The sequence below is a fragment of the Penicillium brevicompactum genome (assembly GCF_028827555.1).
Source record: "Penicillium brevicompactum strain IBT 35665 chromosome Unknown utg000001l_segment0_segment0, whole genome shotgun sequence".
Taxonomy (NCBI): Eukaryota; Fungi; Ascomycota; class Eurotiomycetes; order Eurotiales; family Aspergillaceae; genus Penicillium; species Penicillium brevicompactum.
In genome coordinates, this window is record NW_026623203.1 from 1,781,779 (window position 1) to 1,801,767 (window position 19,989).

The 19,989-nt window shown below is 50.2% G+C and overlaps 8 protein-coding genes across 8 annotated transcripts; 5 read left to right on the plus strand and 3 right to left on the minus strand.

Annotated features, from left to right (window-relative positions):
• Positions 1-278: 278 nt before the first annotated feature.
• On the minus strand, positions 279-1,331 carry N7506_000447 (putative proline utilization protein PrnX; the record flags this gene model as incomplete). The annotated part of the gene is made up of 1 exon (XM_056949743.1): positions 279-1,331. One exon carries the CDS (start codon positions 1,329-1,331, stop codon positions 279-281), a length of 1,053 nt encoding a protein of 350 aa, XP_056815658.1.
• A 452-nt stretch (positions 1,332-1,783) lies between these two features.
• N7506_000448 (proline dehydrogenase family protein) lies at positions 1,784-3,223 on the minus strand (the record flags this gene model as incomplete). The annotated part of the gene is made up of 1 exon (XM_056949744.1): positions 1,784-3,223. One exon carries the CDS (start codon positions 3,221-3,223, stop codon positions 1,784-1,786), a length of 1,440 nt encoding a protein of 479 aa, XP_056815659.1.
• Positions 3,224-4,621: 1,398 nt separating this feature from the next.
• Positions 4,622-6,503, plus strand: N7506_000449 (uncharacterized protein; the record flags this gene model as incomplete). Its single annotated transcript, XM_056949745.1, has 5 exons — positions 4,622-4,835; positions 4,888-5,040; positions 5,101-5,223; positions 5,284-6,086; positions 6,141-6,503. The coding sequence occupies 5 exons, from the start codon at positions 4,622-4,624 to the stop codon at positions 6,501-6,503; spliced, it is 1,656 nt and encodes a 551-aa protein (XP_056815660.1).
• Positions 6,504-7,286: 783 nt separating this feature from the next.
• prnC (delta-1-pyrroline-5-carboxylate dehydrogenase prnC) lies at positions 7,287-9,129 on the plus strand (the record flags this gene model as incomplete). The annotated part of the gene is made up of 3 exons (XM_056949746.1): positions 7,287-7,415; positions 7,474-7,581; positions 7,639-9,129. 3 exons carry the CDS (start codon positions 7,287-7,289, stop codon positions 9,127-9,129), a joined length of 1,728 nt encoding a protein of 575 aa, XP_056815661.1.
• Positions 9,130-9,334: 205 nt separating this feature from the next.
• N7506_000451 (sugar phosphate isomerase/epimerase family protein) lies at positions 9,335-10,444 on the minus strand (the record flags this gene model as incomplete). Its single annotated transcript, XM_056949747.1, has 2 exons — positions 9,335-9,988; positions 10,055-10,444. 2 exons carry the CDS (start codon positions 10,442-10,444, stop codon positions 9,335-9,337), a joined length of 1,044 nt encoding a protein of 347 aa, XP_056815662.1.
• A 508-nt stretch (positions 10,445-10,952) lies between these two features.
• On the plus strand, positions 10,953-12,491 carry N7506_000452 (6-phosphogluconate dehydrogenase, decarboxylating; the record flags this gene model as incomplete). Its single annotated transcript, XM_056949748.1, has 1 exon — positions 10,953-12,491. The coding sequence occupies one exon, from the start codon at positions 10,953-10,955 to the stop codon at positions 12,489-12,491; it is 1,539 nt and encodes a 512-aa protein (XP_056815663.1).
• A 259-nt stretch (positions 12,492-12,750) lies between these two features.
• Positions 12,751-13,900, plus strand: N7506_000453 (S-methyl-5-thioadenosine phosphorylase; the record flags this gene model as incomplete). Its single annotated transcript, XM_056949749.1, has 3 exons — positions 12,751-12,862; positions 12,937-13,446; positions 13,506-13,900. 3 exons carry the CDS (start codon positions 12,751-12,753, stop codon positions 13,898-13,900), a joined length of 1,017 nt encoding a protein of 338 aa, XP_056815664.1.
• Positions 13,901-15,318: 1,418 nt separating this feature from the next.
• Positions 15,319-18,396, plus strand: N7506_000454 (TAPT1 family protein; the record flags this gene model as incomplete). Its single annotated transcript, XM_056949750.1, has 1 exon — positions 15,319-18,396. The coding sequence occupies one exon, from the start codon at positions 15,319-15,321 to the stop codon at positions 18,394-18,396; it is 3,078 nt and encodes a 1,025-aa protein (XP_056815665.1).
• Between the last annotated feature and the right edge of the window lie 1,593 nt (positions 18,397-19,989).

Consider the following 19,989-nt stretch of genomic DNA (forward strand, 5'->3'; position numbering starts at 1 on the left):
TGAGAATGGTGTTCGAATAGAATTAACAACATGCAATGACAGCATCTTTTATCCAGTTTTTTGTCTAATTATGCTCCAATTGCCCCTTGGGCCCAGTCCAACGAGCTAAATACGTCCCCGGGCATCTCGATCTCTACTCCCTCTTAGTGCGGAGTACAAATAAAACCATTAATACTCTTCAAGGTTCGAAGGTTGTGACTGCTATCTACCCAGAGACCCGAAGTACAATTGATTCAATTCACAACCTTGGAAGATGAATGAGTGCCCGTGGACGATCCCTAGAAGCCCTCTACATGTGTGCCAAGCCCCATTTCAGCCCCGACATCAAGCACCTTCTTTCCAATGACAAGATCCATCAAACCCATTCCAACACATTTATATACCACATTGTGCCCATTCGGAACATCAAGTGTATCATTCACAATAGTCCCATCCCCCAAGAGATCGCCCATCTCAATCAGATCATCCTCCCCAAGCCCAGCTGTAATCAACTCCCCAGATTCCTCAAGGCAAGCAGACTTAGAATCAACATAGACCTTGCCACCAGAGAGCAGTGTATCCGTGTCAATCTCATGCATAGGTGGCTTATATGAGCCGATAAGGGAAATAAATCTTTGCTTAGGTACCTTTTGCAACTCTGCAAATGAGAAGTTTGGCTCGATTGAAGGAGTGCAACTGAAAATGACATCCGCAAGCGCAAGCTCCTCTCCAAGTCGCTGTTGATAGTCATCTGTGCCCTCCTTGGCAAGTGTCGAGAAAACAACATTGGGGTAACTGCCCCGCAGCTCGGAGATGACATCGCGCTCTATATCTGCGAGTCTCTTCGCTCCACGGTTCACAAAGCTAACCCTACGCACTTGTTCGGGATAAAGGAGTAGTGCGAGTCGGGCATGCCACTCTGCCTGACGACCAGAGCCGAGAACAAGAACATGGTCTTTGCGGATGGTCGTCACACGGACTAGGAGTGTCATAGTTGCCAGGGCGGTGCGGAAGGCTGTTATCTCGGCGGCGGCGAGGAGGCCTTGGAGGCGTCCCTCCGGATTAAACACATTGATGACGCCTTGAATACCACCAGCGGCGACAGTCACAACTTTGATACCAGTTGACACGGTATCGGAGATTGGCATGAAGATGCAGCTGTTGTTTTTGCTGGTTGTGAAGACTGTGCGGAGAGGTTGATGGATTTGCTTGTCCGACGCTGGGAAACTCGGCTTTGACTCCCGTGAGATACTAATCAAAGCGTCTCCGAGAGCCTCAATAAAGGTGTGGCATTTCTCCTTAGTCAAACCGCGGAAGACACTGGAGACATCTGGCTCAGAGAGTACATGCATCTTGAACTTGTAGTTTGGTGCTGGGACAGGTCGTTCAAAAGTTGAATCAAGCGAAGTGAAATTAATCTCAAAGAGGAGTTCAAGTACTCGGAGATATCGTGAGATAAAAACAATCGGGAATGTGTCGGATAGACCTTCCGCACATACGGAGTCCACGGGTACAGAGGGGTAACCCCAGCCGGCGGGGGTCACACGGGGACTCGTGTGCCGGTTGACAGAGGCCTTGCAGCCGTGTTTGTTGCCTGCTTAATTGAGGGACGGAAAAGTGATTTTTAAAAATGTCTGATTTTATATTTGAAATTCGTTGATCATTAAGCTCCCAAAAAAAAAAAAAAAACTCCATCTATGCACCCAAGCTAGACACAAATGCAAAAGCAATCAGCCCGTAGGCTGGTGCAGCAAAACAACAATGAAAGAAACTATTTTCGGGCATAATTGACTCCAGCAGGAGTCTATTTGCTGCTGGTGAAAGCACTGCCACAGCGACGCTTCAGCTCGGCGAACATGGCGATCTGGGAGTCCTTGGTCCGGCCAACGGCTTCGGTGTTCTCGACGGCACGACGGAGCAGGAAGCCCATGCACTCCTTAACGGAGCCCCAAGTCAAGAGCTTGAACACGTTGGGAGCCTCAATGGGAGAAGCACCGACGCTGTTCTCAGCAGTCTCGAAACCTTGCAGAAGTTCGCAGCTGACCTCATCGGCCATACCCTGGAGCTGAGCGTAGCTGACATCCACGCCCAAGTTCTCGTTGCGGGTAGCCTGTTGCATGCGAATGGCGTGAGCCTTGCGGACAGACTCGCGGTTGTGAGTGGCGATGATGACATTGACGGATGGGAGATCAGTGGTCTCCTTGGTGGGAGCCTGGAGCATAGAGTTGTACTTGCGGGTGAGGAGAGCGGCAACGACTTCGTCATAGCACTTGTCGGTGTCTTCCTTCTGAGCCCAGAAGATCTCACGAGGATCGGTCTTCATGTAGGCGCCACGGACCATCTTCACGCCGAGGGTGTATCCCTCAGCACGAGCAGTCTCAAGGTGGCGAGCGAGAGTGGCGGGAGTAGAGCGCAGGTAGGCTTGGTAAGTACCGTAGAAAACGGCGCGTCCAGGGGTTTGAGAGTTGCAGTACTTCTGGTACTTCATGATCCAGGCTTCAATGCCGGGCTGCACGGCTTGCTCCTCGGCATCGACGAGCAGGCGCACACCGCGGGAGATGGCGAGGTCGCAAATCTTCTGGATCGAGGTGTCCATGAATTCGGTAGGCAGGGTCTGGGATTGCAGAAGACGGAGGGCATCGATACCCATTCCAGTGAACTTCAGCGCAACGAAGTCACCCGGTTGAGCCATGTCGACGGTCTGGAGTGTTCCATCGATCCACATTTGGATATCAGCCAGCGCGGCCTTGGCATCGTACGAAGCCTCGTCGTTCTCGCCGATCAGGACCTCACGCGCGTATCCCAGGAGGACACCACGGCATCCGAGATCCTTGATTTTATTGATCGATTCCTGGACCTCAAGCTTGTTTTCACCGGCGTTGAATTGCTTGTAGATGGTGTGCTTAATGAGTGTGTTCAGCAGTGGGTTCTTGGCGACGTCCCAGAATGCATTGCGCGGGTGCGCAAGAAGCGATAGTGTGTAGATGCATGGCTTAAGGAGAAGGGTTGAAGATGAGACGGAAAGCACAAGCAACGAACGCAGAACAGATGAGAGAGGCAGTTTAGCCAAAGGCGCAGTCAGGGCCTTTCGTGGTTGAGCAGCTGGTGCCCGCGAGAGTTGTTGCCATGCGTTGGCTGCGGTGGGGGAGGCGACAGAAGACCGAGAGTTGCTGGTGCCGCTCACGAATCGGGCGTTGCGGGCAGACGCCTTGATGGGCATCCGCACAGAAGGTGCAGCCTTCATTGTGTAGATCTTGTGAGGTAGGTACGAGGGAGTCGAGGGTTTGCGAGAAGTGAGTGTTGGGAATGTCACAGAAAGCCCTTTGTACGTCGGAGGAGAGCCACGGTCGAGCTTTAGATAGGATTATGTAGATAGAGGAACCTCTTTGAGTGCCGGTGGCAACCGCCAGGCACCGGTACGGTCAGCAGGTCAAAAAAATGACGGGCCGGCAGAGCCACCTCCAATTTTGATGTTTTGTGGAATTACAATTGCTAAGCTAATTGAAGCGTATGTACTTCCTTGGAACCTGTGGAGATCATCTTTCTTTCGCCGTCCACCAGAGTATTTGCCACCACGATCACCCTGTACAAGTACCTAAGTTACTAGACGAGGATCTTGGTGATCATGGGATCGAGCGAGTAACCCGAGACTCGTATTCGTCCTTTGCCTGCACAATCAGAGATACAGTTCAGCATTGCAGCAGTTCGTCAGGGATATTGTCACGGGCCGGTTTATAGATTCAACCAATGATAAGCTGATAAGGATCATGACCGGGCCGGTGCACCTCAGATCTTGCACATCGCGTGACCAAACCCGGTTACTTCCGGCCTAGTAGCATTTCATTATGGATTTTGCGATGCTAATGGAATCCACGCAAGCACTCATTGATTTGTCGAGAGTTTTCTTGTGTTTATCGGCAAGACCGTGCTGGTCTACCCCGGATTCTCCCCAGACTCCACGTGATCAAACAAACAGGTCAAACAAAAAGCATAACATCAATTAGATTTTAAAGTTCAGGCTAAGCCCTGATTGGAACAGAGGCTGAAAAGAGCATGTCGACTATAGTAAGACAGATAAGCATTACAACATGGTATTAGAATCCTGAGATAGCATATCAAGTGCCGATAGGAAGCCTGCCGGAACTAAACTCAAAGCGCACAACGGGCCGATAGAGCCTGTCGTCCAGCAATCATTTCCCGTTGTCCCTGATCGAGGGGTCTCTTATGTGCCTGTCGAACGAGTCCAATATGGCCATGTAGCCGTTAAAAAGTTGTAAGTTCATTCATGCCTTTTTTCAGCCCATAAGAGACAGTGAGCTCCGACTTTGGTATACGGCGAATCCCCGCATTTCCACACAAAATAAATAGATAAAACAAGATACTCCATGGATTTATTATACTTTCTCGCTCCAGATAGCCTTATTTCCCATTCGGAGCACACCATCAACGTCGGAAATTCCTTCCGATGACAGTAAAGATAACGCGCGGGAATCCTTTGACATTGCGGGATAAACTTATCATTCTCTAGTATATCAATTGAAAAGGCCCTAGACCAGTCCGTCTTACTTCCTTTCAGACAAGCCATCATTTTTCAAGTCATATTGTGTATTGGAGATTTCCCCCTTCTTGTGTACAGTCCGCTATGAAAGACTCTGCCAAGGGTATGGAGGAAGGCCTCCATCCCGAGCCTCACTACGATGATCCCAAAGCCATACAGGGAGAGATATTGGGAACTCACAACACCAACACTCAGCGAGGCTTAAGCTCCCGTCATATTCAGTTTCTTGCGCTTGGTGGTTGTATTGGCACAGGCTTATTTGTTGGTAGTGGAGCAGCACTATCGACTGTTGGTCCAGGTAAATTTGAGCTCATAACGCACGAATTCACATAAGTTGACTCAAGGTGCAGCTCCTTTGCTTATGGGCTACATCGCCATGTCCACTGTTGTTTATTTCATTATGAACATGCTGGGAGAAATGACTACATACCTTCCTGTCCGCGGCGTCTCAGTGCCCTATTTCATCAATCGGTTCACGGAGCCTAGCCTTGGATTTGCCGTAGGTAAGTTTACTTCATATGAAATCGTTGGTAAAGACTTGTACTTACTCACGGCTTTTCTAGGATACAATTACTGGTACTCTTTCTCGATGTTACTTGCTTCTGAAGTTACCGCAGCTGGTCTTGTGATTGAGTATTGGCCCTCTTCAATTAGCGTTGGAGTTTGGATTGCAATTATTCTTGTTGGTGAGAGCTATTATCAAAGTCCCAATACTTTGGTTACCTTTTCTTACTAGATTGTCGCAGTGATTCTATTCCTCAATATCGTTGCAGTCTCATGGTACGGCGAGGCAGAGTTTTGGTTTGCATCGCTCAAGATCATCGCTATCGTCGGCCTCATCATCCTGGGCATCGTGCTATTTTTCGGCGGAGGCCCCAGCCATGATCGTCTTGGTTTCCGATACTGGCAGCATCCAGGCGCATTCGTGGAACCCTATTTGGTACCGAATGTCAACACTGGTCGTTTCCTTGCATTTTGGACGGCCCTCATAAAGTCCGGCTTCTCTTTCATTTTCTCTCCAGAATTGATCACCACTGCCGCTGGTGAAGCTGTTGCTCCTCGCCGCAACATTCCCAAAGCCACAAACCGCTTTATCTACCGCCTCTTCGCGTTCTACGTTTTGGGCAGCTTGGTTATCGGAGTCACAGTTGCTTATAACGACAAGAGCCTCCTACAAGGCGTTGCGAGTGGTAGCTCTGGTGCTGGTGCCAGTCCCTTCGTGATTGGAATCCAAAACGCCGGAATAGCTGGACTGAACCACGTTATCAATGCTGCCATATTGATATCTGCTTTCTCGTCGGGCAACTCTTGGGTTTACGCTGGCTCCCGTACTCTCTACTCCATGGCATGTGAGGGTCAAGCACCTAAATTCTTTACCCGGTGCAATAAGAACGGAGTACCTTACAATGCAGTTCTGATAACGTGGTCAATTGGCCTTCTTTCCTTCCTCAACCTATCTGCGTCCGGTTCAACGGTCTTTTACTGGTTCACCAACATCACTACAATCGGAGGATTTATCTCCTGGGTACTTGTTGGCGTCGCTTATTTGGTTTGTTTTAGTGACTCCCACCTCATCTTATTCTGTGCTAACATATACAACCAGCGATTCCGTGGTGCTTTGCAATTTCACGGGCTACTCGAATCAAGGCCTTTCAAGACGCCTTTCCAACCCTACGGTACATATTATGCCATGGGTTTCATCTCGCTACTTGCAATCACCAATGGCTATACAGTATTCTTCCCTGGCTCATTTACTGCCTCAGACTTTCTTGTCTCCTACATCGTGTTTGTGATCTTCTTTTTGCTATACTTTGGCCACAAGTTCTATTACAAGACCCCATGGATGGTCAAGGTGTCTGAGATTGATATCTTCAGTGGCAAGGAAGAGATCGATAGGCTGGAAGAAGAGGACATTGAGCCTCATCCAAGGAACTGGTTAGAACGAGTATGGTGGTGGATAGCATGAGTTTTCCCTATTGTAGTTGAACACCAATTGACTAAAGCAGTGCGCTCTAGATACAGCCAAGAAGAAAAAGACCACCTATAAAGCATTCAACAAATTTAAGCAGCTATGACATGGAAATAAGATAGATACTAGGTAGGTATGACTTGTACACACAATGAGGAAGAGATGCCCATTCTCATTGAACTTGTCCAGGTGTAGACATCGGCAGTAGCTACTTCCAAAGCCGATCTTTAAAACTCTAATTTAATTCCTCATGTAAACCTCTGGCCTCGACATGTACAAAGCCTCAACTCCCAAGGCACACATCGCTGTCGATTCTGATGGCTGCTGTCAAATGCCAGTTGGTTCACCTTTCGTGTGTACATGATTCATTACCAACTCCACAACTAGTAATATCTATTCCTCCGGAGTTCCCTGGAATTGCGGGGAAGATAGTTCTATCATTGCTCTTTACTAGCCGGGGACAGCCCTGGAGTATTCAGCCCTTGACTAACGATATCTGATATGCAAACCTAACCCAAGCTAGCCGGATCTTGACTGGATATCCACCCGGCCCGGTAAGACCCACCCGGGATTCTTGCCGGCCACTGCTTATTGGCTGAGAGGCCCCAGATCAACCGGGCTGGGGATTGGCTGCTCACGGGCTACAGATTGAGCTTCTGACCGGTAGTAGCCGGCCATTTCATCATGCTTCCCCGCGTACACTTTTTCTTCTCCAACTTTTTTTGTTCTCTTCTTTCTTTCAATTCTTTGGACTTGGAAGATTCGAATACATCTTGAATCATGCAGTCATCTATTCTGCGCGTTCGCGCGCCTGTCTCGCGCCTTGCATACCGCATTCCTAGCTCTAACATCCGTGCTATGGGAACATATGCCACCTTCAAGGTCCCCCAGATCAACAACGAACCCAACGTGAGTTGTCAGTCCAAATTGAATGCTTGAAACATTATGCTGATTGTGAACTATCCAGAAACACTACATTCCTGGTTCCGCAGACCGCAAAGGACTGGAGGATGCGTTGGCTAGCTACAACAAGAGCGCCCCGCTGAACGTGCCTCTGGTCGTCGCCGGCAAGGAGGTAGGAATATATCCTTCAGAGTATTGGAGGTCCATTTGCTAATTTTCTCTCCTACAGCTTAAGGGCTATGAAACCTTCACTCAGAGCAACCCCGCATCACACGCTCCCGTGGCCACTTACTCCAATGCCACCAAGGCCGATGTTCAGGCTGCCATCGACTCAGCTCTTGCGGCTCGCAAGTCTTGGGCTGACACTCCCTTCGCTGAGCGCGCCAGTATCTTCCTCAAGGCCGCTGATTTGATCGCCACCAAGTACCGCTACGACATCATGGCCCTGACCATGCACGGCCAGGGCAAGAACGCCTGGCAGGCTGAGATCGACTCCGCCGCTGAGCTCGTTGACTTCTTCCGATTCGGCGTGAAATACGCCGAGGAAGTTTACGCCCAGCAGCCTTCCCACAACTCCCCTGGTGTGTGGAACCGCACTGAGTACCGCCCTCTGGAGGGTTTTGTGTACGCCATCAGTCCCTTTAACTTCACTGCCATTGGTGGCAACTTGGCTGGTGCTCCTGCCCTGATGGGCAACGTCGTCATCTGGAAGCCCTCTCCCGCTGCCATCGCCTCTAACTGGCTTGTGCACCAGATCCTCCTTGAGGCTGGTCTGCCTAAGGATGTCATTCAGTTCGTTCCCGGTGATGCCGAGGAGGTCACCAGCACCGTTCTCGAGAGCCGCGAGTTCGCTGCTCTTCACTTCACCGGAAGTACTGACGTGTTCCGCATGTTGTACGGCAAGATCTCCCAAGGTGTGGCGGATGGCAAGTACCGTAGCTACCCTCGCATTGTTGGCGAGACCGGTGGCAAAAACTTCCACTTGGTTCACAAGTCTGCGGACGTCCGCAACGCCGCGGTCCAGACCGTTCGCGGTGCTTTCGAGTTCCAGGGCCAGAAGTGCAGCGCCACTTCTCGCGCATACATCGCCTCTTCCATCGTCGAAGACTTCACCCAGCAGGTTGTCGCCGAGGTCCAGAAGATCAACGTTGGTGAGCCCACTGAGTTCACCAACTTCTGTGGTCCCGTCATCCACGAGGGCTCTTTCAACAAGCTTGCCGGTGTCATTGACGAGGCTAAGAACGACCCAGAGCTTGAGCTCCTTGCCGGTGGATCCTACGATTCCTCCAAGGGATGGTACATCCAGCCCACCGTTTACCGTACCACCAACCCCGACCACCCTCTTCTTTCCCGTGAGCTCTTTGGTCCCGTTCTGGTGATCCACGCCTACAGCGACGCCACCGAGGCCGACTTCGCCAAGATCTGTGACAAGATCGACAGCACCAGCACTTACGGACTGACTGGTTCCGTGTTTGCTCAGGACCGTGCAGCCGTCCAGGTTGCGGATGAGGCTCTGCGCAACGCCGCCGGTAACTTCTACATCAACTGCAAGAGCACTGGTGCAGTTGTCGGCCAGCAGCCCTTCGGTGGTGCCCGTGCCAGTGGTACCAACGACAAGGCTGGTAGCGCTAACCTGATGACTCGCTTCGTCTCTCTCCGCTCCATCAAGGAGGAGTTCGTTCCTACCTACACCGTTGCCTACCCCAGCAACGCCAACTAAAGGTGTGGACAATGATCCATGAATCCTTTCGCATGATATTCTATGCTTTATGATATTGTTGGCGTCAATCTTGCATCCCACCCCGGCGTTCTGTTCAAATTGTTCTATCGATTCTAAGGAATCTTCAAATGTATATTTAGTCGAGTTTTAAAAAGAAGTCAAATATGCCATTTCATCATCTGTTCAAACCATCGTAATGACTATCTCACTCAGTAGCACAGCTCGTCAAAAACTTCTGCATACTTTCCATGGCCTTTTTCGCAAAACGTCCCATCTCATACTTCTTTCCATCTCCATTGGGCCCACCATCGAATATCTCCATGGAGAACCAACCCCGGAAACCAGTTCTCAGAACCGCCCTTGCGACATCCTCGATAGGCAGGTATCCCCCGTCATACGGCATGGGCCGATAATCGTGGCTCCACCTGCCCCGAGGCCGCAGCTCATTGATGACCTTATCTTCCAGTGGAGGTGACACCTTATACGCATCCGAGATCTGAAGCAGATAAATTTTGTCCGCTGGCACCGTTGTCGCAAGCTCGGTCATACTAGCATCGAATCGCTTTTGCAACTCGCTCTGCGAGACATCCTCGATCAGTCCAGACTTTGTGGTTGGATCACCCCATTCACTCCCTGCAGTCTGGAACGTATCTAAGCACAGCCCACAGTTGGGACGGTCAACCGCTTTCACAATGTCCCAGACTGCCTTCCAACTTGGTGCATGCGTAGACCAGCACCAGTTCTCATAGGCGAGTCGGTAGTTGCGTTTGGCGAGCAGTTCAGATAGGGCGCGTAGATCCGTAATGATTTTCTCACGCTCACAGGAGATGACCGGCTCGGGCGTGTCTGTAGCTCCTACCTGAGGTATACTGTCAGCTAAACGATTGTTCTTGTGCAAGTGGTTCCTCATCGAAGGGTTTCATACCTGCAACAAGTCTGTGCCAACAACGTTCATTATCTCCATCCAGCCAAGAGCTCTTGCAAATGCTTCTTCTCGATCCATGGAACCTTTCACCCAGCCTTCGAAATTAGAGAACGGCTGTAACATCATGATGTTTAGTCCACGTGAGTCGCACAACTTGCGAATTTCCTCTGCGACAGGAATTATTTTGGGGTAGTCGATTGGGCCAATGTTTTCGCCTGTTATCTGAAGGCCATAGTCTAAGATATCTGGGAATGAAAGCTCGATTGCGGTGAAGCCTGCCGCGCTGATAGCATCAAGACGGCGAGGAAGTGTGTCCTGGGGGCCACATCCAATTGAACATGAGGCGTAGGAGAGTGGAATGTTTTGGAGAAATGCGCGGGAGATTGCCATTTTGGGAATCAAGATCGTGCAGAAGTGGGCGGTTCCAATGAAGAGGACTTGGAGGAGTCAAAAGAGACTGTAAAAGGGGGATTACCATGAGAACATTGCCAATATCAATAGAATAAGATGTCTAGCCGCATTCGTGTCGTCTTTGCCTCATTTGCTTTGTCCATTATGACGACTTGCCTCCTCGAGCTAGTTTCGTCACAAATACATCATATTGAAAGAGGAGTCGCAACCTCAACTCAACGCAGTTCTGATGAGCATAATCAGTTTGCCTCCACCTACATTTGGGCTGTGCCACCAGACAAAAGCAAGTTGCCATCAAACTGCGGGTATGTGGCATCTTGATTGTAGACAATGGCCCAGACCACCAGTCTGGTTGCCACCAGCTGGTTGAAGAAGAGCGGACATCGTCACTGAAATTCTTGCACAATTTCTCCTCGCGGGTTTTTCTAGTGACATATTCCTGAAATCCGAATGAGATAGTTTACCGAGGCAATCGCAACTCGCTACAATGCCGTCGTCAATCAAAAGCATCGGCGTCGTCGGAGCCGGCAACATGGGTTCCATGATGACCCTCCGCTTTGCCGAGCTGGGTCTTGCCGTCTCTGTCTGGGACATTGAAAAGAAGAATGTCGATCAAGTTGTTGACCATGCCACAAACGACAAAGGAATCAAAGGCCGAGTTCAAGGATTCTACAACATCAATGACTTCGCCAAGAGTCTTGAAGGAAAGTCTGATCGAAAGTTATTCATGTTCTCCATCACACACGGCGAGCCCGCGGACGAAGTCCTGCGGATGATCAAACCCGATCTCAAGAAGGGAGACATTATTCTTGATGGCGGAAACGAGAACTATCGGAACACCGAGCGCAGACAGAAAGAATGCGCTGCCATTGGCGTTAGTTGGATTGGCATGGGTGTTTCCGGGGGATATCAATCCGCACGACGAGGTCCAAGTCTGTCGCCTGGTGGTGACGCCAAAGCCCTGCAGCTTGTCATGCCTTTCCTAGAATCATATGCTGCGAAGGACCCGAAGAGCGGAACCCCGTGTGTGAAACGCATGGGACCAGGTGGCTCGGGCCATTTCATCAAAATGGTCCACAATGGTATCGAGGGTGGAATGCTATCAGTTCTTGCCGAAGCCTGGCAATACATGCACGATGGCCTGGGCATGGAGCATTCCAAAATCGGCGACGTTTTCCAAAAATGGAACGAGGCTGGCGAGTTACGTAGTAACTTCCTCATCCATATTGGCGAGAAGATCCTTCACACGCGGAGAACACCAGAGGGTGATCATAAGGGCGAGGGAGCCAGCCGAGACGGTGGATATGTGCTGGACGATGTGCTTGACAAGGTTGTCCAAGATGATGATAACACCGAGGGAACTCCACTCTGGTGCCTCATGGAGTCTGCCTCTCGCCATGTCTCATGCCCGACTCTAGCAGCGGCCCATTACATGCGTATTTCGAGCGGAAACCGTCAAGAACGTGTGCGTGCTGCCAAGAAACTTGAAATGCCCATGCCAAAACCCATCGAGGGTACTCGGGATTACAAGGAAATCATCGAGAGCCTACGCCAAGCTGTCTACTGCTCTTTCCTTGCATCATTCTGTCAGGGATTGGAGCTAATTTCCCGCGCTTCGATAGACGAAGGTTGGAATGTCAACTTGGGTGATTGTCTGCAGATCTGGCGTGCTGGGTGCATTATCCAGTCGGATCACATCGCTGATCTCCTGCAGCCACCACTCGCTGCTAACAACGAGCTTACCAATGCCAAGTTCGTTGACTCGGTCGCACATGAGCTTCACAAAAGCTTCCAGGGTCTCAAGGAGATCGTCATGGAGGGCACAATGTCTGATCAATACATTCCTGCGCTCTCGGCGACCCTGGAATATCTGAAGTATGAAGGCGGGCTAGGATTGCCAACTAAATTCATGGAGGCGCAGATGGATTACTTTGGTGCTCACAATTATAACAAACCTGGTATTCCTGGCGAGGATCCTGGTCCTGTCCACAAGGGCCCTCATCATTACGAGTGGCTGCCGGCCTAATTATATTGAGCACTAGTTTTTTTCCCAAGTTTACTATCAGAAATTGCCAAATCTTCAACCTTGGAACTTGATTCAAAAGACACCAGTAGTGATGTTCGGCAGACCATTGCTCTGCTGTAGGGCCTCAAATTAGATCTAAGTAGATTCCCAAAAAGGCAAGTGGCGGCCTTAGGAAGAAAAAGCACGTGGGTCGAATCACGACCAATCGGAGACGGCGAATGCACCGCAGCGCAGCATCAGACTTTTGATAAGGCGCAACATGCGCTGGATCTTGAGTCGATCCTTCTCTTCAATATCCAAACCGTTTCGTCGAATCGAATCCCCGAAACAACTTGCTCGCAGGATGGCTTCTCTTCCCACCACCTATGACGGTACGCCTTTTCTTTACAAGTCAACTACCCCTCACTGCCCCCACCTTGAAAACTGACGATAGTGAATCTGACAGGGTCCGTCCCAATTGCTGTTATTGGAGGCACCGGTCTGCGTGAGCTGCCCGGCTTCAGCCAGGTCGCTTCACTGACTATCGAAACCCCCTGGGGCGCTCCTTCCTCCCCCATCACTATCTTGCACCACGAGTGCAAGCACAACGGCAAGACTGTCGCGATCGCTTTCCTCAGCCGTCACGGCCCCCACCACCAGATTGCCCCCCATGAGGTTCCTGCTCGCGCCAACATCGCAGCCCTCCGCTCCATCGGTGTTCGCTCTATCATCGCTTTCTCTGCCGTCGGAAGTTTGCAGGAGGAGATCAAGCCCCGCGACTTCGTGATCCCCGACCAGGTCATTGACCGCACCAAGGGTGTGCGCCCATGGACTTTCTTCGAGAGCGGTGTTGTCGCTCATGTTCCCTTCGGTGACCCCTTCGATGAGGGTATTGCCAAGGTGGTGCGCGAGTGTGGACACAGTCTCGAGGGTGAGGGTGTCACCCTCCACGACCGTGGAACCATCATCTGTATGGGTATGTATAACCGCACTAACTCATACACACAGAGCGTAGACTGACAAATTGCTGAACAGAGGGTCCCCAATTCTCCACCCGCGCCGAGAGCAAGATGTACCGCTCCTGGGGCGGTAGCGTGATCAACATGTCCGTTCTTCCCGAGGCCAAGCTCGCCCGCGAGGCCGAGATCGCATACCAAATGATTTGCATGTCTACGGACTATGACTGCTGGCACGAGTCTACCGCCGACGTCTCCGTCGAGATGGTCATGGGTCACATGAAGGCCAACGCCGACAACGCCCGTCGCTTCATCACTGCCGTGCTCGATGCTCTGGCTGGTGACGAGCACACTGAGCTTGTCCAGGCCAAGCACCTCGCTGGTGGCATTAAGTTCGGCGTCACTACTCCCCAGACTAGCTGGTCAGCTGAGGCTAAGCAGAAGCTGGACTGGCTCTTCCCTGGATACTGGTAGATCCGGGACATGATGCGATTTGAGCGTCAGATGGCACATATATTTGCATTGTACTTACGGGATATGCATGATTAGATGATGAACCTGGTTAAAATTCACTTCTACAAAAATCTTCAAGTCTGCAAGGATTAACATCATTTGACACTTGGGTAGCAGAGGTAACAAGTTGACATACAACCCTTACGATCAGTTTAAATTCTAGAGATGAGGTAGATCAAAGGATGAACTGACTGATCAAATCAGTCTACCTTGACTGTCATATCCTCTAAAAGAGCTCATATTCAGTATGAGAAAGTGATCGCCCTGTCCATATTTCCAACGCTCATCTCATTCAACTGACAACCTTTTTTAGGATACCTCCCAAGTCTAGGCAATGTTACCGACACGCCTTGGCGGTTACTCAGCCTTGAGAATGGCCCAGCTAGGTTCCAAGGTTCCAAGGTTCCTGTCTGGGGTTACTCATCCCTCCTGTCTCGGCTTCAAAGCGCGTTTGCTGTTTATTATTGTTTACTTCTGCGGGTTTCTCGGGTATTTAATACCGAGCTTGGTATGAAAATAGCAACAGCTAGGATACCAATGGCGAATCCCAGTCAGTGGTATCGGGTCAAATTCAAGCGCCATGGCACTCCCAGAATTTTGAACCGTCACTCAACCTTGGAACTCGGTTGCCAAAGTATTGAATATCTCCCGTTGGACGCTCGAGATGTGAACTGGGTTATGCAAATGAGAGTTTGATAGCTTCAAAAAAACCTTTGTCTCTTCTTCTTCTTCCCAGGTTTCTATTTTTTCCTCGTCGCTGGTTTCGTCTCTCCGCTTTTGGTAGCTGATTTCGTAGATGTCCTAGACATGAATATTTGTCTATTTCTGATGCCTTTTTAACCCTTCCTATCGATCACGTGTTTGCACAATGAATCGAACTGTAAGATAACCAAAGAGCTACCCGTGAACACAATCAACTGGATGAACTATTTCCCTCTCAAGGTGGCTGCTCTATCCTGACTCTTAGTGGTCAATGGTGTCTACAATACCCGTTAATAGTGCACTGCCAAGCCCTCCCGGGAGCGCCCCTTTCTTCGCTCCGCACGTGATCTTGTTGAGCTGATGCCTGAGGTGTCATCTTCACCGATAAGTGATCTGCCGTATCTACAACTCTACCCCGAGCTCCACCCAACACGGAGAACACACCGTCTCCGAACACGACTCAACTTTCTCCCACCCGTCGCGCGGCCGGTTCATGACGCAAGATTCTATGTCCTGATTGCAATAAAATACTCGCAACCAAATTACTCTCTCCCCATAGCTCATCTATACAATGCTTGGCGGAGATTCACGCTATCGGCTGGCATGATCACTGACAGCTTGGACTTGTCAGAAGTTTGAATACCCGACTCCGCTTGTGGGGCACCTGAGCCAACACAATGCCTCCTGCAACGTCCAGCAGCGAGGCTTCGTCCCAGCCCGTCCTGGCCGAGGACCGGAAAACCAACGCGACAAACGGAACAACCAATACCGAGCGTCAATCCGCATTTCCGAGTCTGGACGGACCTACCAACGAAAGAAACTATGGAATTTCTTCCACCAGTGAGCAAACTCAGCGCTCGATGCCTTCCGATGATGGCCCCCAGCCGCAACGAACGAACGACGTGGCATCAGAACATCATACTTCCGCGGGCGGATACAAAAGAAGCTTCGGATCACCAGAGCAGGGACTGGGCATACTGGTGGAGCACTCGCCGGACAATGAAAACAGAACTGGCCAGCTGTCGGTGGTGGATGTCTATGATGGCCGAAGAGCTAAAGCTGCGCTTGCTGAAATGTCCGACGAGCTCTCCCAATTACCACAAAAGGAGAACGACAAGGTCATGAAGCTGTCTCCCGAAAAGATCCAAGAACTCACATCGTCACCGGAATCAATCCCCTACCGTCCTGCTGAACCAGAATTGATCACAGGCAGGCGATCGGTCTCGGATAATGCCCACGAGAACATTCCCACCGTTCGACCAGAGATACCAGATTTTGTTCTTCAGCCATTGAGTGAGACACCATCAGCTGCCGACAGTCTTCCCAAACTGAGATCTACCAAAGGGGTATCTTTGGGTGATGCATCAGCACCAGCGAGCCCAGCTTTGCCTCGCACTACTGAAAAACCACCTCTGCGTAATCGGCCACACCCTTCTCGCACCGTGTCTACCCCTGGTTCCACTCGGCGTCAACTGCCTTCCACGCCACTGAATGACCGGTTGGCACATACATGGGCGTCCCGTGGGAAGCAGGACCGTTTGAATCCAGATCGTGATCTGAAAAGTCATCTCATGGCATCCCCTCAAGTCATTGAAGCTCCGTTGACCTCACCTTTACCGTTGGCCATTCCATTACCCCCTGTATCTCTACCAACATATCTACAGCTTGAACTTGCGTCTGGGAGACCTTCGCCGCTGTACATCCATCGAGATGCATCGAACGACTTTCCGTATGAATCATCACGCGTGAAAATAGAAAGACTGATGAATTTCCTCATGCTTCCACCAATGCTAGAGCAGGTACTCTGCTTTGGAAGCTTAGCTTGCCTCGATGCATGGCTATATTCATTTACCATCATGCCCCTGCGATTTATCAAAGCTGTGTACATTCTATTTGAGTCGTGGATCATGAATATGGGCGCGGAAATCCGGTTCATCTGGAAATTTGTCATGACTGGAATCGGCCGAGTCTGGCGTCGACGGAATCATAGTGTGAAGGAGGATCAGAGGGAGAAGTGCGAGAACGAATCGGATGCCACTCCACGATTTCCGTCCGGTTCCTTTTCTGGGATAGAAACTGTGACGACCGAAAGAGATCTTCGACAAGCACAGCCGGAAGCCCCCAGGCCCAAGCATCGGTCCTCTGAATCTAGAAGACATCATCATCGCCGGAAGAAGTCAATGCCCTCGGCACTGTTGCCCGATGACAAAGCCGATATTTTGACAGGGCTGCTCATGATAGCCACCTGTTGTGTCTTGATGTATTTCGATGCTAGTCGGATGTATCACTGGATCCGTGGGCAGGCTGCTATTAAGCTATACGTGATCTACAATGTTCTGGAGGTCAGCGACAGGCTTTTGGCTGCCATTGGACAAGACGTGCTTGAGTGTCTCTTCTCACGAGAGGCTCTTGAGCGTCGTCCTGATGGACGAAGCAAGATTATCCGTCCATTTTGGTTGTTCTTGTTGGCACTGGCCTACACAGTATCCCATGCGACATCCCTTTTCTATCAGGTGATGACTCTAAACGTTGCTGTGAACTCTTACTCAAATGCTTTGATCACCCTGCTGCTCTCCAATCAATTTGTGGAAATCAAGTCCACGGTGTTCCGCAAATTTGAAAAGGAGAACCTCTTCCAGCTTACCTGCGCTGACGTTGTTGAACGATTCCAACTATGGCTGATGCTCACTATCATCGCTTCGCGCAACATCGTCGAGACAGGCGCCTTCAACTTTGTTGGAAATTTCGGGTTGGGCTCGAATATCCCGGGTCAATCATCTACCAGTACGAATAGCACACCACTTTCTACACCTCCGCGAACTGCATCCTCGATTTTGCCCCAAGCGTTCACATTCTTCCCATCGTCGATCATGTCCTCCTTCAACAGCGTTAACTCCTTCATTCCAACACTTGCCCAAGTCTTGGGTCCCTTCCTGGTTGTACTAGGCTCAGAGATGCTAGTTGACTGGTTGAAACACGCATACATCAACAAGTTTAACAACAATCGACCAGCAATTTATGGCCGGTTCCTCGACGTTCTAGCAAAGGACTATTACACTAATGCTTTCGGTGAACAAAATCTTACCCGCCGGATCGGTCTCCCTGTGATACCACTTTCCTGTCTGTTTTTCAGAGTTTCCGTTCAAACATATCAAATGTTCCTCGCGGCTCTGGTTCCCCAGCATCCATCCTCAACGGCAATGGAAGCAACCTCCCTATCATCAATCTACAACCACTACGCACCAGCTCCTATGCCATCTGCTCCACCCTTGACACTTGCCACTCTGATACCCGCCTCTGCGGCGCGTGTCAGTGCATTTTTCCGCACCCTGTTGGAGAACGCGATTCCATCTCCTGCACAGTCCGTTCACATCTTCACCGTTATTCTCCTTCTGACCGGATTCGTCGTGCTGCTTATTTTCAAACTCCTGCTTGGAATGGTTCTACTCGCGTTTGCTCGCTCGCGCTATAGAAAAATGAAAGGCCTGGAAACCGAGAAGAGGGATTCTCACTCCCGCCATTCTGGTGACAGTGGTGCTCCTCGAGCCCGCGATTTCGATGTCGAGGGCAGTCAGCGTGTTGGTGGGTGGGGCTGTGTGGAGGTTGGTGAGGAGAAGAGGAAATTGATCTATGCGGACGACCCAGATGGATTACGTAGAGTGAAGGAGAAGGAAGAAAAGGATAAAAACAAGGACAAGGAGTTGAATGTTGATCATGTACAGCGGTATGAAATGATTGCGAAGAAGATTTGGTGAGGGTTGGGCACGCTGACTTGCTCCTGGGCGCATTCACATTGCCCCGGTGCGTTTGTCTGCAATTCAGCCAGTTAACCATGCCTGCTGAATACATTTGTCTATATTTATCGCTTTTGTATCATATGACCAGTAATATGAAATGAACACAAAGATTTATACCACCTGGGCACTCCGCTGGAATCGCCTTTCTATCCCAAGAGCCGTCGGCTTTCATGTGTTTCACCCCGCGCAGCACAAGCCATTCTCACCCAAAGACAAAAGAGTGGGTTGATTCGCGGGGAATATAGTATTCTAGTAATGACCTAAAGATTTGGTCGAGGTTGAATTTGATCGTCACTCAAACTCTCCGAGAAGAATCTGAGAGCATTCAATTGGCCAATCGAAGGGTTGGGACATCTGCACCAAGGAACTTTGACGCCCTCCGTCCGCGGGCTTGACGATCATCTCGTATCGAGAACGCCTGTGGAGCATTGTTTCACTTGGCGTTCAATCTGAGAACTTGACAATCTGGCCTAGCGCCAGGACTTCTTGACAAAAGCCCGCAGATTTGATTTGGACCTCACATCTTTGAGCATTGAGCCAAACAAATCCATGGATTCCTATCAAGATCGCGATTTTCACACATGGATGTGTTGGTTCTATCCCTAAACGAGCAAGAAGCTTCCAGACTCTCGATTTAGAACTGGAATGCGTTCAATCAGTCACTTGTTGATTAGTTGAATCAAGTGCATCATCTGATAACAAGCAAGCCTACGAAGGCCACACACGCATGGGGCGTCGGGCGTTCACGGGTGGCGTATGGCCCAGGATAATGGCTGAGGTGAAGGCGTTGAGCGAGGCTCTAGACATTGAATAAGCTACCACTGTATAAGTCTCAATCTGTCTTTAGCGCTGATATCATTGTGTTCCTCCTGTAGGCAAGGACTTCGCATACTGCAGAATGCAATGGATGCTGTAAAACATGATGCAGGCATAAGGTGGGGGCCGGAACGCGGGCCGTTCCGTAAGCCCTGTTGTGCTCCTGGGCTTGAATGCAAATATCACACCGTCCTCGCATTAGTTCATGGTAGATGGAAGAGGCAGTATTCGATAGGATATGACATGAAGGATAGAGAGGTTGTCTGTGCATACTGCTTTTGCTCTGGGGGAAATATGGGACCATTTACCCCGTTAGTTTGTAGGGACAGTTAGGGCGAACCTTAGGGTCCATCATGATTCATGAGCCCCGGCCTTGGGGTGAAACGTGACTTGCAGGCTAATGCAAGCCCTCGCCTGTCGGAGGGGTATGTGTGTCCGATAGTGGTTCCTCATGCGATGTGGATCTTCACCACCGGTTCCCCACGTGCCTATTGCGGTATAATTAGCTATTGCGGGGGTCTAAATACGAGGTTGTGTTGCTTGCTTACATCTGGGCATTCGTCATGCTCTGACAAGATAAATTAAATCAATAGGATTTGCTCATTTCCAAGGTTCTAAGGGATTGGCAGGATGATTTGAGAGCGAGATGCCTGGAATAATGAGTGGCTAAGATCTCTTTCGAAAGCCCCATTGGTCGGTTTCTTCAATAATTCGCCATTTTCAATGCGCCAAAAA